Below are 15,905 nucleotides of genomic sequence, written 5' to 3'. Positions count from 1 at the left end.
CCTTGTCCGCGTCTATAGGCCTAACATGTGAGGGAGACGGAGTGGGACGGTACGTTTCTGCTCGGAGTCAAATTGGTATCAATTCATTTAATATCTCTGTCTATGTGAACAGAGGTAGGGGAGAATACTCACCTGTCCAGAGAGATCGAGTCGGGGGGTTCGTAGGATTCAAGAACCACGGGATGCGAGACTGTCCGAGTCTCTACCAGGTATCCTGGGTGATGGGAGAGATGTGAGATGGCAGGGATTCGGACGCGATGGGGTTTTGTATCCACGGGTAGTAGTGAGCTGAGGACAAGGTCAGCTGGAGGCGAGATGAAAAGACGCCTTACTTACTACCAACAGCGAACAGTGCATGGATACAAGAGGAAGAGGGAAGGACAAGAAAAAAAAAGAGGCGGCAGGTTGGAGCCCGAGAGTGCTTAGAATCTCATAGTCGCAACACGACCTATGCGGATCACGAGCCCTTAGGTAGCGCGGAATCGAGTGAGTTGTAGTTCACATTGAATACATGGTCACCTTGAGTGATACAGTATAATCCCTGACATTTTCATTAGATTGGATTGCAATGTGATAATCTAAATCTAAGAAGCTAAAAAGTCTATTCTACTTAAAATGGAAGTATAACCTACCTAGGTATATATAGAGCCAATTACTATTATATTACTTCTCTTAAGACTTAACTGACCTTATGTACTTTAATTACAGATTATCTCACTCAGGGCCCCTCCTAAGCTGAAATCTTCTAGCATTTAAGCTGACCTTAAGGCTGGCTATAGTATATCTTAGCTTCCTTAAAGCTTAAAGTAGAACAGTAATAGGTTTTCAAGTACCAACCTGGTGCCTGCAAAATCCGGCCTGTAAATGTCCTGAAGGACTCCAAATCCACTACTCTTCTACTCTAAGTCCTGAGTGGGCTGAGATTCACCATGACCAGCCTCAAGATCAGCCCGAGTACCAGAAGATCTCAGCTCAGGAGGGGCTGTAAGAGGAAGCGAAGGGCACTGGTTTGGATGAGGTTCTCAATCTCATGCTTTGCCTTGGGCACACTGATCGCCTCCAAAATACAAGCGGCCACGACTTCCTCGACTGGAGCGGGCTGTGGTGGCTTCAGGTTGAGATCAAGCCAGTAACTTCGATTCAGCTGGCCCTCAGAGTTATGTGAGCCTTGTACCAGGTCTCAGAAAGTCGCAGCCTGTTCCTGGCTGACTTGATGGTCTTGTTCGCGGTGCCCCCCTGGTTGCGTCTGATGATGAGATTGACATCGTCATTTCTAAGGTGACAGAATAGATTGAGGATGAAGGGCTCGTTGTTAAAGTTGAACTTGTCGGGTCGGGGCTCGGCCGTAGCCTTGTTTGTTGTGAGGACTGGGGCTGGTTTATTCTTGGGCTTGGGCTCAGCAGGAGAAGGTCCCTCTCCGAAGATTGAATTCTGTACACCTGAGCAGGGAGCCGGAGCCGGCTCATTTGCAGCTTCAGGCTGAGGAGCTGAAGACTGATCTCCGAAGATAGAGCTCATGGCTCCATTGATGGGTTGATCTGATAATGCTGGTTTGATGATGTCGAGGTGAGCCCTTATTGAAGCCTGACCAGCTACTCAGGAAGAAGCCAAATAGAAGAAAGCTCCTTTGTTTATCTGGAGATGGCCCTGGCTTAGTGTAAAGCCCAGCTAGATGTGAGCCTTGTAGATCGATTGTAGTAGAAGGTAGTGAAGTTGGGTTGAGGTTTAAGCAAAAAGAAATCAGACCCCCCTTTTTAATACAGGCTGGGGGTGAGTCCTTAGGGTCCCACTGAAGCTGTATTGAGATTGTACTGAGCCTTGCTTCCTAAGTTGCCAGCTGTAACTGTCTAAATTCATCTTTATAGGGAAGGTCCTATTAGGGCCAGACAGTAAGAGCCCCATTATATGATACAGCATCATTCACCTGTGGTTTAAATTCTGTCTCAGCCTCCCCTCCAATTGTGCCTTTTCTTATCCTTTGAAATTACTACGGAACCCCTTGCAGGCGTTGGTGGTTATAATGTATGCGTATATGGATATTTGGATGGAGGGCCCAGTCCTTCTCATTAGGCGCCGCCAGGACTAATTGCATATCAATTACATTGTTAATAATATTCCTATGATGCATAGACGCACCATGATACCTACAGGACGTAAGTCCATGAGCATTTTGCGCAAAAGCAACAATGGTGACGAGCTCCCTCCAGTTTACCCTTCTGTCACCCCATCCCGATCATCGACTCCGGGGGCAGCCTTCCCAAATATAATGACATCATGACTGTATTGCAGCCGCGCAGACAGGTCAGTGGGATGCTGAAGCTTGGGTCGCCAAGATGTGTGTGTTGGAGAGATAGACGTACCCTGCAAAAACAACGATGGTGGATGTGTCGAGAAAGTATGCGCAGTCAGGGCCGATCTTTTTATAACCGGGGCTGTGCAGGAAACCATAGTAGGCTTCCCAGGTTTTGAACCAGAGCGAGGTGCAGCCGTCATAATCGAGAAGGCTATGGCCGCATTTCTTCACCCATTCCTTGTCTTCGGCACTTTGGTGATGCTATACAGAAGGCGCATTTTAAGCTCCGGACATATTGCTTTCAACGGCACGGCTATAGCATCGAGACTACTAGGCATATACATACCTGTACATAGCGCAGACAACCGTGCTCCTTGAATGTTTCTGACGAAACAGTGATGTCTGCATGTACTGTGGCCCAATGCTTGGAAAAGTGCTCCCAGGAGACGTTGGGCAGTTTCTTGAAGTAGAGAGAGACCTTGACACAAGCTGTGGACCCTGTCAGTGATGTGGTCCGTCTAATGACAGCGAGAAGGATGAGACAGACTCACGCTGATAGTAGACTCCTGCGTCGTAGCTTAGCTTCTCGTGCACAAAATCGTAGTCGATGCGCTCGTGGCCCGTCACTCGGTCTTCAGACATTTGGCGAACGGAGAAAGGATATGTCCTCTTGTTTGGTCTATAACTAGGTAGTAGAGAACCTGTTGGTTCAGTGCCAAGTTTGGTATGCTAAGCCCCGTTTCGCAAAAGCGCAACAAGACGGTGTACTTGGCAACGGGAAATGATGTAGGAATGCGGTAGTTCTGCTGCGTGGGCGACTCGACTTCTCGACCGGGGTTGGCTCGTTTTAATACTAGACGGTGTCTGGGGGTTGTTGGAGGCCGTGACTTGGCTTGGTGAGGACAATAATGATTCTCGGAAAACCATATGCGCTACCTCCTCCTCCTCCTCCTCCTCCTCCTCCTCCTCCTCCCGCGGGGTCATGCCGGTTCACCAACGGGACATCACCGACGGCCTAGACTACAAAGGGCTTGAGAAGGGCTCAATCTAGCCCGATAACTGTTGCGGGAGCTGGTGTTGCGAGCATGTGCAGGTGTCGAGATAGGGGTTGGTTATTGCAAGTATTATCTATTTCTAGTGTTGACCGACTTGCGTGTCTCGCACGCCTTCCAGACTTCTTCATCTTCTTCCGTCTGTTTCTTCTCGGCAAGGACAAGAGGCGCCTTAGCAATAGCTGATCTCTCTCGCGATGCCCTCAATCGCCTTCTCGGGAAGCATGCGGCAGTTGACCCCCATCTTGTTGCTGGCCCTGCCCTTGTAGCCCGGAAGACGGGACCAGTGCGTCACACAGCCGCAATGGCCACAAAAATTGAAGACATTATGCGGGACGCGATTCTCTCCCATGTCCTGGCGCCCGTAGCTGACGACCTCGCCGCCTTGGTCCACGGAAACTGAGATTTGGGCCGGCTCATAGTAAGCCCACATGGCACCATACTTGTAGCAGACAGTGCAGTGGCACTGATTTAGCTTTGTTGGTTTTTGGGGAATCTTGACGCGGACTCGGCCACAGTGGCAGGTCGCCGTCAAATCGTTGGAGAGTGCTGCGGGGGCGGGGAGCTCGTCTTTGATGGACGCCATGTCGCGAGAGCGGGAGACGCAAAGTCCGCAAGGGCTGAGTTCAATTGATTCGCTTCGCCAGGTAGATAGATAGGGGAGGAGGTAGCAAAGAAAAGAGAAGAGGACGGATGATTATCTGGGGTGGTGGGCGAGCGGGCCAGGAGACGAAATAATTATTAAACATTCAAGATGAAAAGATGAAACCGCGAGGACACTCTACCCCCCCTCTCTTTATCTCTCCTTCTCTCTATCTCTCTTCTAAGGAACTAAGTACCTATCTGATACGAGTCGATTGGCCCGGTAACACAAGGAGCAAGCAAGGAAGGGCGTGGTGGCGAGAGGACAGACAGCACCCGGTGACGCCCTTCCACGAAGTCTCGTGACTCTGAGTGACACGCGCGCGCCCTTTGACCTGCAGCAAGACGAGAGCACGGCCAAGCGAAGCGGAATGATTGGTGCATTGCTCACCGACGGCTGCTATTCTACCAACAAAAATGTGCGAGAAGTCTCCGAGGTTCGTTGTTCGATGTTGGGCGGCCCACCGCTCTCAGCGTTGGGCGTAATTAATAGTCTACGTCGATCATGCGTCCAGCCCTCGCTCCAGCTTCTCGCGCAAGCCTCGCAGTGCTTTGTCCCCAAGCGCCATGATCGTTCCCGATCCCAGCATCTCGAGCACGCTAATGTCAAACCCGAGAACCGTCTTCCACCAGCTACGCATCTCGACTGCAAGTAGGCTATCCAGCCCCGCGTCCTGCAGCGAAATGTTTACATTCACCTCTTCTCCGTCCTCCACGGGCTTGAGGAGGAGGCGGAAGAGCTGGAGTGCCAGCTGACGTGCTACGAAGTCTGCGGCACCCGCCCCCCGGAGAAGGTCGGGATTGCCGACTGCAGCCCGGACGAACAATGCCAGTTCGTCAGAGGCTCCTGTCTTGCTCGCGGCTTCGCTTGACCCGGTGCTCTGGCCACGGCCATGGTAGTAAGCCATGCGGCGATCCCGCTTCCAGACGACACGATTCGTTGGGTCAGAGAGACTCGTTGTGCTGCGCAGGCCGATGACCAACTGCGATGCACTGACAAAGCTGTGCAACTGATCCGCCCTGGGCACCTTTGCGTTCACGACCGTCGAGAGAGCGTCAAGGAGCTCGGGGATTCGGATCCCATAGTTCCCTTGAGATGTGAGGCGCTCCAGCAAGATCGGGTTCTCTGCGATATAGCCGTGGTCCAGCATAGCCCCAATATCAACGGCCGCTGCGCACAAGCCTAGACTTTGTCGATACTGGACAAATGCGTCCAGAAAGGTATTAGCCCCAGCATAGTTAGCCTGTCCTGGCTGGCCCATGACACCAGAGATAGAGCTGAACAAGAGGAAGAAATCGAGCGGGCCATGCTGCTGCTGTTGCTGCTGTGAGAGAGACGCCTTGTGCAGGTTCCAAGTGCCACGCACTTTTGGGGTGACCGCAGCCGTCCATTCTCTGAACGTCATTCGACTGAAGGCTTCATCCTGCAACAACATCGACATGTTGAGAATCCCCCGCAGCGGTTTCCTCGCTGCAGCCACGGCCCTCTCAACATCGCTCAGCTCAGACACGGAGCCTTGGACTGCTGTAGCGGTGCATCCCTGGCACCTGAGCTCCTCGAAAAACTCGTGATCCCTCGTTGACTGACCAGCCCGGCGTGAAAGATACACGAGGTGCCTGGCGCCTCGCTCAACCATCCAAGTAGAGACCGTCCTGCCCAGACCTCCGAGGCCGCCAACTAAAAGGTAAGAAGCGTCGCTAGGGAAGCTTAGCTCCGCGGCCGAGGAAGATGATTTGAGGGGCCTTCCATCGCTGGTGTTCATTGTCACGACAATTTTACCAATGTGCTCCCCCTTTTGCATATACCGGAAGCACGACTCCACCGCATCGGCCGTAAACGTCTGAATCGGCCGGAGGGGATGGATATGGCCTTCTTCGTAAAGGCGGACAATTCTCTCCAGAAGCCTGTATTCTTTGTTAAGAGGGAAAGAGCGGAAGAAGGCTCGGTTGCCAAGGGAGAAGAAGAGAGGTACAATGGAGATCGCACAAATGACTTGGGGCGACATACCTATGGCCGGCCCTTGGCCTATTCTCAATGACATGACCCAGGTCGACCCCATGATAGCTCCGGTTCAACTCAAAGACGTTCAATGCCAGCTTGCCATTGCCAATGAGGTCACGTTTGCCTATCTCGATCATCTTGCCAAAGACTGCCACGCAATCCCAAGAAGCATGAAGCAGAGCACCAGAGAGGGAGTTGAGTACTACGTCTACACCCCGATTGCCGGTGGCCTTCATGACATCGGGCAAGAAAGAAGCGTCGCGTGAGTTGAAAATATGGTCCCCCGGGATCCCAAAGGTGCTCGTCAGGTACTCGATCTTTCTTTTGCTAGAGACAGTGCAGAACACTTCAGCGCCGATCATTTGGCAAATCTGGATCGCTGCTAGCCCGACGCCTCCGCATGCCGAGTGAACCAGGACGGTTTGGCCGGCCTCCAGGTTGCCCACGTCCAGCAGTCCGTGAATGACAGTTGAAAAGACGCAGGGCATTGTCGCGCCATCCTCAAACGAGAGACCATCTGGCATCTTGACGCAGAGTTGGGATGTGATTACAAGCTCTGTCGAGAAGCACTGCCCTCCAAAGACAAGAACACGGTCTCCTCGGCTGAGGTCACAGCAACCCGGCCCAACCTCTCGGATGACTCCGCTCGCTTCCAGGCCAAGGCTGTCCAAGGAGTTAGAGTCGACAATGCCCATGGCAATCAAGACGTCCTGACGCATAGTAAATGTCACGGTCAGTGTTCTATCCTTATAGTTTTGCGCCGCCGGAGCCGTGCAACTCTGAAACGCACCTTGAAATTCATGCCGACAGCCTTGACCTCGAGAGCGACCTCGTCGCCAACAAGTTTGCGCCTCTTTCTCGTTGTCCAACTCAGTGTGTCCAGACGTCCGTGTTGCCCAACAACAAGGCCAAGTTGCGGGTGCAAGGCGTCATCGTCTTCCTTGCCCATTTCGGCGTGGACAGATACGGGCAGCAGCCGAGGAATCAATACGACGCCATCTCTGATAGCATACTCGTACTCTGGCCGGATGTGCTCCGTTGCCCGACGTCTTTGAAATTTCTCAAAGACCGCGATGGCTTTTTCCAATGTGTGATCGTCTACGTTGTCGATCTCGCAAGTCGAAAAGTCCATGCTAAGCTCGTTCCGGAGGCTCCTTGCTGTGCCTATCACTTGACCCCATCTCGGGTCAACACACCTGACTTGCGATAGCTTGGAGAGCCAGAAAATACCATGGCCAGTCCTGGAAACGCACGTAGCCAGCTCTCTGAAGGCCAGGAATGCCTCCTCTGATATCTCGTCGAAGAAGGGCCTGTTGATGTCAAACACGCAGAGGACATCGCCATTGATTGTTGGCGCCGCCTTGAGGTCACGCAAAAACACATCAAAGCCCTTCACCATCAGCCTATCACGAACAGAGTCGGCGATCCCTTGCGAATCTTCATCGTATACCACAGTGATCTCTCTCCGGCGCTCCTCTGTCCTGGGACGTGCGGTGAGATACGCCAGAAGGTGGTTCGGAGCAGGGCAATCCAGGGCAGTTTTCTCCAGACCCGCGAAGCCGGCCTCCCGAAGAGCCAGATCCCAGCGCTCGGGAGAAACGTACGGCTCATCCGCCCTTCCGTCTTGCGCACCAAGCCACCACCCCGGAAGAACGCCCATGATGAAGTTTATGGCTTTGATATCGCAGCAAAGCTCTTCCATGTAGAGCCTGCCATCCGGCCGCAGGAGCTTTCTCGCGTTGACCAGGGTCTTCGCAATGCTTGGCGTGGCGTGGAGCACGTTCGCGGCAATGACAAGATCAAAGGTGCCAGCCTCGAATCCTTGTCCCAGGGGATCCTTGGAGATGTCAAGTGTCTGGAAAGACACGCGGGGATGGTCCCGGAAACGCTCCTGAGCGGCGGCAAAGAATCCAGCGGAGATATCCGTATAGACATATTGCGAATACATGTAGTCGTTTGCTACATCACTCTGCAGCCAATGCAGGATCTTATTTGTTGTGCCCCCCGTGCCTGCACCGATCTCCAAGATCCGCATACCCGGGTTGGCGTGACCTAGGGATTGGAAAAGGGGCCGTCGGTCGCCGAGATTCATCGAGTCGTAAAGGTTCGTAAGTGTGTTGTTTGGCAGGAGGACTTCGAGCGGCTCAACTTCGCCTTTGAAGATGGGGACAACGTTATCAAGAATCTGCTTCATGGCCACTGCAAAGGGGGCGAAAGCCGATCTTGAAAGCTGATCGGCCACGCTTTGCAGGTCAAGCGCGTCTCTAGGTTCCGGCTGTATTCTTAGCCAGTCATGAAAGCTCCTCAGATGTGGCATCGTCGGTTTGATGGCTCTGAGCCGGAGCATAGCTTCTCGCACGCAGAGCAAATGCATTTCCTCTGTGAGCCTCAAGACTCGTTCCTGTTCGGGATGCGGTCGAACCAAGGTGGTTAGGTCGGAAAAGCATATATCTGGATGCCAGAAAATGCGGGCAGCAGCGTGTCGATCGCCACCGGCGGCGTCCCCTTCCAAGGGACTGAGTTTGGTGTCTGTCATAGACAAAACGACACGACAGTGCCTGTCAACGGCCCAGCCACTACCGGAAATCAGCCCGCGCGGTGTTCTCTCCGCTGAAACGACCATATCAAGCTCGTCGCTGCTGACGGTGATGTCAAGACCGCCGATAAAAGTCGGCACTGTCATCTTGTCCAGCCTATGGCCGAGACCCTTGGCGGAGGCGACGCTAAAAAGTTGCAGGAAGAAATCTATCTTCGTGGGATGGAGGGGATAGAAAACCTCGTCATCCAGTGCCGTGTGTAACGCTTTGGCTCGCGCGATGTGCCCTTCGGTCGAGCATTCTACGCTCGCTAGCCCCTGGAACTGCTCCCCATAGTTAGCGCCAACCTTGCGCAGGGTATTGTACCATTTGGAGGCCTGGATCTTGCGAGGGTAGCTTCTCGGCTGGGCGGTATCCTCTGTGGCAGAACTGCGAGGGCAGACTTTGCCGGAGCAGTGCCTCGTCCACGATGACCCGTTGTAGGAGCTGATGGTGAACTCCCACCAAGTGCCATCCAGACTGTCAGTCAAACGCTCCCTCCGCAGGTTCGTTACTATCTCGGTGGACGCCGACTCGCCGAGAACCATAGCCATGTGAATAACCACATTGCGCATGGAGAATCCGGCAAATTGCCCCGTTGACACCTGCCTGACCGCTTCGCCGGCCATACCGACATATGCCGCACAGGGGAAAATAACATCGCCATGGATATTGTGGTCTCTGATCCAGGGAACACGCTCAAGGAGCAGAACATTGCGAAATAGCGGATCGTCATCACTGCTTTCCCGTACGCGGGACCCAAGCAGTTCGTGCCTTGGGAATCTGCGCTGTCGCCATTCTTGCGTGATGCGGGATCCAAAGAGTATTGGATGATCATGATGCCAGGCATAGGTAGGCAGATCGGCGACTGCTCTGGCGCTGCCGTCTCGGTTTGTTAGACGTTTGAAATCGATCTGGATGCCCTGCTGCCAGAGGTGACCAAGCGCCGTCAAAAAGGTTTGGTTACCGTTCTTCCCACGAACCAGACAGGACGAATAGGGGCAGGTAACAGATGCCTGGGCCAAAGTCTGACGTAGAGGTCCTGCGAGGGCGGAATGGGGCCCGACTTCAAGAAATACCAGACCGTTTGACCTCTGTTTATGGTATTCCACAAGATTCGCGACGGCAGTTCGAAAGAGGACAGGTGATTCAAGGTTCAACCCCCAGTATGCCGCATCTGTTGGTTGCGTTGAGCGAAGACGTTTCCCAGTTACTGTCGAGAATATCTCTGACTTCGGTGCGTCGGGGGTGCTTCTGATATACGGACACGACTTCTCAAACAGCGATTCCCCAATCTCTCGCACGTGGTGGGAGTGGTATGCCTTGTCCACCTTCAGTTTGCGCGCAAGCGTATCCGGCTTGGCTCGTTGTATGCTCTCTATCATCTTCTCAACCTGGTCACAATCCCCCGATATCGTGACACTAGACGGCGAGTTCTCGCAAGCAATGACAACTCCCGGTATCAGGAATTCGACTGTGTCTTGCCAGCCCATGCCAATCGCGGCCATTAGACCCGGCCTGGACGACGAGCCAGACGCTTCACCCCGGAAGTATGCAGCAATGACGGCCTCGCTCAGAGTCAGCTTCCCGGCAGCGTATGCAGCGGCCATCTCTCCCGATGAGTGGCCGACAACGGCAAAAGGTTGGACCCCGAGATCAAAAAGCGTATCGACCAGCGCTAATTGAACCGCTGTGCAGACCGGTTGCGAGATGGTGGCATTGTGCAGCCTACTTGACTCTGCGGGTTTGGTCATTTCCTCCAGAATTGTCCACGCAGGGGGGTTCGGCAGGGACTTGAGAATGCTGTCCATGGTACTGATTGATTCGCGGAAAGATTTGCTGTTTCTCAATAGCTCGACGCCCATTTCGGGCCACTGCGCCCCCTGGCCCGTGAAAACGAGAACTAGATCTGGAGTGCTCTTTGACATTTTCACCGCGGGCGAAATGTTTCCTTCTACACCGCTTCCAACGAGAGAAAACGCTCGGTATGGTAAGTGGGCTCGCCGAGAGCCCAGGGTGTAGGCTACATCCCTCACAGTACTTGGACTTGGATTCTTTTCAATATATGCCCGGTGGTTGACGGTCTCGCTTGCTAAGGACTCAGGGGTGTTGGCGGAGAAGACGAGCAGTTGTGGACTCATAGGGGGTGTGGGAGCCTGGGCAACAGATCGAACTTCAACAAAATCAGTCGCCGAGTCAATAATGGCATGCGCGTTCGAACCACCTATGCCGAAGGAGTTGACGGAAACCCTTGGCTTTCTACCCGCAGGCCATGGCGTGCGGTCCAGTGGCACTGTCAACTTCTTCTCAAAGAAGGGGATCCTGGGGTTCGGCTTTTCAAACTTGATGTTGGGTGGTATTTCACGATGTTCCAGGGCGAGAACTGCCTTGATAAGCGAGGTGATCCCAGACGCTCCTTCAGAATGACCGACATTGGGTTTGCACCCCCCTATGAAGACGCCTGCGTCGCCGAAAAGCTTTGCTATTGTGCCAGTTTCTATAGGGTCTCCCGTCGGGGTTCCCGTGCCGTGACATTCCACAAACGCAGTCTCGGCGATGTCGGCTAGGCCGGCCGCCTGATATGCTCGTCTGATCATGGCTTCATGACTCTCGGCGCTTGGCATAGTCAGGCTAGGAGTCTTGCCATCAGCATTGGCAGCGGTGCCGCGGATGATGGCCCGGACGGGATTACCATCTCGAGTGGCCTCGCTAAGTTTCTTAATATAAATCATGTTGACACCCTCGGCACGGGCGTAGCCATCCGCGGAAGCATCAAATGTACGACAGCTGCCGTTCGGCGAAAGTACAGCTTGATCCGACATGCTAATGTACAGCCCAGGGGCCATGATCAGGTTCACTCCGCCAACAAGTGCTGCGCTGCAGTCGCCGTTCTGGATAGCAAGGCAAGCCTCGTGGAGACCGACTAGAGCCGCGGAACAGCCGGTCCGGATGGTCATGCTTGGGCCTCTGAGATCATACTCGTACGCTAGTCTGTTGGAAAGGACAAAGTCGCCGTACCTGAAATGGTAGTGTGAGTGCCTGGGGAAGCAGAAGCGAGGGGGGGGATCGGGGGATCTTTGGCTTTTTCGAGGCAGGAGAGTCCAACTTACCCAGTAATCTTGAACTGACCAACTACTTCTTCATCTTTAGACATGATTTCCTGCCAGTCTTCTCCAAATGATCCGATGTAGGTGCCAATTGCCCTGCCTCGATATGCCGTTTCTCCCGCGCTGTCAAAGCACTCACGCGTAATTTCCAGCAGTAGTCGTTGCTGGGGATCCAGTCGCTCAACCTCGGGCCGGGACATACTAAAGAAGGTAGTGTCAAGAGTTCCGAGCATAGAATCGTCCAGGAAGTAGCCATGTTGGGTTCTCAAGTGGCCCGTCTTCCCTGATTTGGAATAGAAACTTCCTGCCTTGAATCTAGAGTCGGGGATCAAGCTCCTTGCATCCCTCTTATTCACGAGGAACTCCCAGAACTGATCCGGGGTTGCGATTCCTCCGGGCAACCTCAACGCCATGCCACAGATGGCGATCGGGTCCGCCATGGTCTTGCAGTTACACGCTGCCTCTGGCACGGTGCAGTGGCCATGGTCGTTCTATTTACAGCCGGCTTAGGGGTTTGTGAAAAGGCATTTTGTGCTTTCTGGTAGGACTCACCTGTGGCATTTGTGTCAAGTCGTCCAAGTAGGGGGCCATGATGACAGGAGAGCGGTTAGGTTCAAAAGGGCAGAAGAACAACAGGGACAAGGTGTATATAGTGTAGGCTTGAGCAGCCAGGGATGCTAGGCAGTAGTACACGATCAGAGTAGTTATCGGGAGAATTAAGGTTCTTATATGGACATTCAGCTCTCCCGTCCCTCTGTGCTCCCGTTGTTCTCACGCCGTCCCCCAGCCAATCGTCCATCTCACATCAGCATGCCAAGTGCCATAGCGTTGGCGCCGCGAGACTGTGAGCCTTTGACGAAGCGGCATCTTACATCAGCGTCTCCAACGCCCAGAGGTCACGTTGTAACGCTCACTTTTGGGGACAGGCATTACCTAACATGGTGTTTCCTCTCAGTTTCGAACAATACCAGCTCATAGAAGTCGAATCCGCAAGGGGATTCAAAGTCAATTGGCCCAAGATGCACACTCCCGCAAACCATTTCTTGGCAATGACCCGCCATTGAACAGAGCATTCCCAGTTTGGGCCCACTGCCTAGGTAGCGGTATCTCAGGATAATAAATTGCATTCGTGGGGACTCTACGGTATCTGTACCGAGGGGAACAAGTACACCGTCGATGCATCTGTCGAGAATTGTGACCCAAAGCAGCATCGTGGGCATCTCGACTTGTGCCTTGTGCGGGGTGGTGAAACGGAATTGTGGGTTGGCTCTCACCGCCTCCACGAGAGTCACATCGCGCAAACCAGAGAGCTCTGATCCCCCAGTGGCCGTCCGTGTCTAATTTTGCTTTGCAGGTGCTGCTTAGTGTGCCTTTTTCTACTCATAGCACTCGCTTATAGACCACTGAGCAAGCGTCCTAGGTGGATGGGCGGGTAGAGAGAGAGAGAGAGAGAGAGAGAGAGAGAGAGATATCTGTCTATGTTTATAAGTTTGTCCTGCTTTGCGAGTGGATTCAAAGTCATTGATACCTCTTAATTGTCCTTAACTCGGTTATTAGATCAAGGTTAGGAGGTGAAAGTGGGGGATGTAGGCAGGCAGTCAAGAAGTCATCCGAGGACTGGGATGGACAACCAGCAATTCCAGCAGTTCAGGATCGGAGCCAATGGTCTGTGATGCGGCCTACAGTAGAATGGCTACTCACCAGGATCTATTCAGTGATGGCCTAGATCCGCACATTCGCCAGTTCTCCTGGCAGCTGATCACATCCTGATCTTCGGAACCAATCCATCGCATCCTCGACTTAGAAAGCAACCTTAAGTTACAAAACATCTCAAACTTCTATTGCCAGCAAGCCCTCCTCCTCCTAGGCAATACCTATGCCCAAACAGTGGTCATGAACACAGCCTCAACCGCCGAGGACTCGCCATCTCTTTTGCCAGTTGACTCCAGGGATGTGAGCTGCCTGGTCTGGTCGCAGCAGAGTGGCAGCTCGTGGTCCCTTGTCTTCCATCACACATCTAGAACCTTGCACAGATGACTTTCGAACCATCATCACTTCCAAAAACCCAATGTGTGGGCTTGGGGACTCGGCAATCAGATAGGACTATGGCATCCGGAACGAAAACAGTCTGAGCTGGCGTGCGCACACGGTCTTATTCTTGCAGAATATCCCAGTGGAGGCAGACAGCAACGCCTTCACCAACATTGCTCCGGGACAGAGTGATCCTCAATACCTGGCTGGACGAACGAGTTCCCTTGGATGACTTCGACATCGCCAGACTTTGACACTCGTGGAGCCTCAGCCGCGCCGGTCCGCTCAAAGAGATATTCGAGAGTTGCCCAGCGACGTTCAAACTCACAACGGGGACATTGCAGAGCCCAAACGAGATGACGTTCACCCTGGCAGAACCTGCGGTCAGGTATTTCCAAAACCATGGCACATCACTCTGCAGCGCTTGCTGTGGGTGTGTAATACGAGGATCTGTTTCGACAGTCTCTAATATCTTGGCTCACTGTGTCTCGGCGCAGGGTGTTTGTTGTTCATAGGGCCAGCACAAGATAATGGCCCCCCTGCACGTGTATACTTCATGGGACTTCTAGATCCCGCATTGCAGGAGATTGTCCCTCACGGTGGGGAGCATATCTGCTTCGCGATCGATTCTTGCCCAATTAATACGCAGAGAGAAGATCTCGAGTGGTACGACGCAATTGACGCCATCAAAGAGCACATAATCGACAGCTAAGGACGCGTCTCACGACTCTACGGCATCCGCAATCCGAGCACGAGCGAGCAGATGGTTGCCTGCCTCCAAGCCTGCAGAGTCTGTCCATCAAACGAAGGCCAGATGCGGTCCTTCGCCGAGACGACGGCGAAAATCTCGCCCAGAGACCTGCAATAAACTCCCCGGAGAGGCTCAAGCCATTCAGCGGCTATAAGGACCGTGTGAGAAATTTCGTTGAAGAGAAGTACTGCGATGGCTTGCGCTGCCCTCCTGGATCACAGAGCCCGCCAGAAACTATTACTTTCACGGACTGGCATGGAGTCCGGGTCGAGACGCTGAGGCCCCAAGGCAGTCGGACTTGCCTGAGCATCTCGCAGTCGACGCTGTCCTCTGGCCAGTAATACGATATCGGCCGAGCTACAAAAGCGCCATCTATTCCTCAGGTCACTCAACAAGTCTGCTGTTGGCTCTCGAGTCTTGGCTGACCTCAAGGGAAGTGAGGGGGTTGCGAGCGGAACAAGCTCCTATCAGTGCAGCTCAGTGTATATTCGAGAACTACAAGCAGCGATCTTTCGCGCCGGCTTATGTTCGAGGCTGCCTACGGACAGCAGTGATGGCCAGCGCTCGAGCATCATGATCACGTTCCCGCACAGAGCCCAGTGTTCCTTGTTTCGAAAGGAATGCAGCAGACTTAGCCCCGCCGAGTACGTGCCCAGTCTTGTAAAGCGCCGTACCCTGACCACAGCCGCGGGCGACGAGGCTGATATAGTCATCATCGACCTCGTCCGGACAATGGCTCTCGGACACTCGGCCGAACCACGGATCCTCAACACACTCGATACGAGAGCTCGCCTGATCACCGTCGTGATCGCTGACGCCGCTCTCTCCATGGCTTCATCCAGAAGGAAGACACGAAAAAGCATCAAAGCCGCTTCAGGCCGACTACTTTGAGTGCAAATCCAAGTCTGCAATTGCCATTGAGCACAGCAAGAACTGGCGTCAGCTATGCAAACTGTGTTACTCTACTGACCAGGGTTGTTTTGGGGCTGCCTTGTGGCGTGGGGAACGTCGAGCCTTTGTCGTAGACCGAACGGTCGCCACCTTGAACACCGCACCACACAACCACGGCTTGTGTGCACCCATAACGACGCTCTAGTATCACCTCTTACTATAGCAGTGGATGCTGAGGTTTCAGCTGTTGGTTCGGGAGCATTGGGATTCTGGCGTTTGCTCGACACCAAAGAATCTTGGCGCTCTCTCTTTCGCGCTGCGGTGGACAGAATGTGGACTTCATTAAGAACCGGATCGGATGATAGAATAGGGGACGGGTGGTCCGGAGGGGGTTGGATGAGATCCACGAGATCCTCTTCTGATATCTTCTGAAGGTTGCCTTCTCTCCATATCCCGAGCGCATCGGGCTGCCATCGAAGGCCATAGTAACTTTGATAGACACGCAAGTGGTGGCCAGATCAGTCCAAGTCCTGGAAACAGAAGTACTTCTTATCTATTGG

General features: G+C 53.4%; 3 protein-coding genes across 3 annotated transcripts; all 3 read right to left on the bottom strand.

Moving 5' to 3' along the window:
- Positions 1-967: 967 nt before the first annotated feature.
- On the bottom strand, positions 968-2,935 carry E0L32_001850 (uncharacterized protein; the record flags this gene model as incomplete). Its single annotated transcript, XM_031135974.1, has 5 exons — positions 968-1,133; positions 1,175-1,573; positions 2,361-2,554; positions 2,640-2,782; positions 2,845-2,935. 5 exons carry the CDS (start codon positions 2,933-2,935, stop codon positions 968-970), a joined length of 993 nt encoding a protein of 330 aa, XP_030989986.1.
- A 582-nt stretch (positions 2,936-3,517) lies between these two features.
- E0L32_001849 (uncharacterized protein) lies at positions 3,518-3,931 on the bottom strand (the record flags this gene model as incomplete). Its single annotated transcript, XM_031135973.1, has 1 exon — positions 3,518-3,931. One exon carries the CDS (start codon positions 3,929-3,931, stop codon positions 3,518-3,520), a length of 414 nt encoding a protein of 137 aa, XP_030989985.1.
- Positions 3,932-4,490: 559 nt separating this feature from the next.
- Positions 4,491-12,263, bottom strand: E0L32_001848 (uncharacterized protein; the record flags this gene model as incomplete). Its single annotated transcript, XM_031135972.1, has 5 exons — positions 4,491-5,892; positions 5,996-6,699; positions 6,780-11,583; positions 11,676-12,163; positions 12,225-12,263. The coding sequence occupies 5 exons, from the start codon at positions 12,261-12,263 to the stop codon at positions 4,491-4,493; spliced, it is 7,437 nt and encodes a 2,478-aa protein (XP_030989984.1).
- Between the last annotated feature and the right edge of the window lie 3,642 nt (positions 12,264-15,905).

The sequence above is a fragment of the Thyridium curvatum genome (genome assembly GCF_004353045.1).
Source record: "Thyridium curvatum strain D216 chromosome Unknown NODE_7_length_750237_cov_83.650653, whole genome shotgun sequence".
In the NCBI taxonomy this organism is placed as follows: Eukaryota; Fungi; Ascomycota; class Sordariomycetes; order Thyridiales; family Thyridiaceae; genus Thyridium; species Thyridium curvatum.
This window is presented reverse-complemented; position numbering and strand designations above follow the sequence as displayed.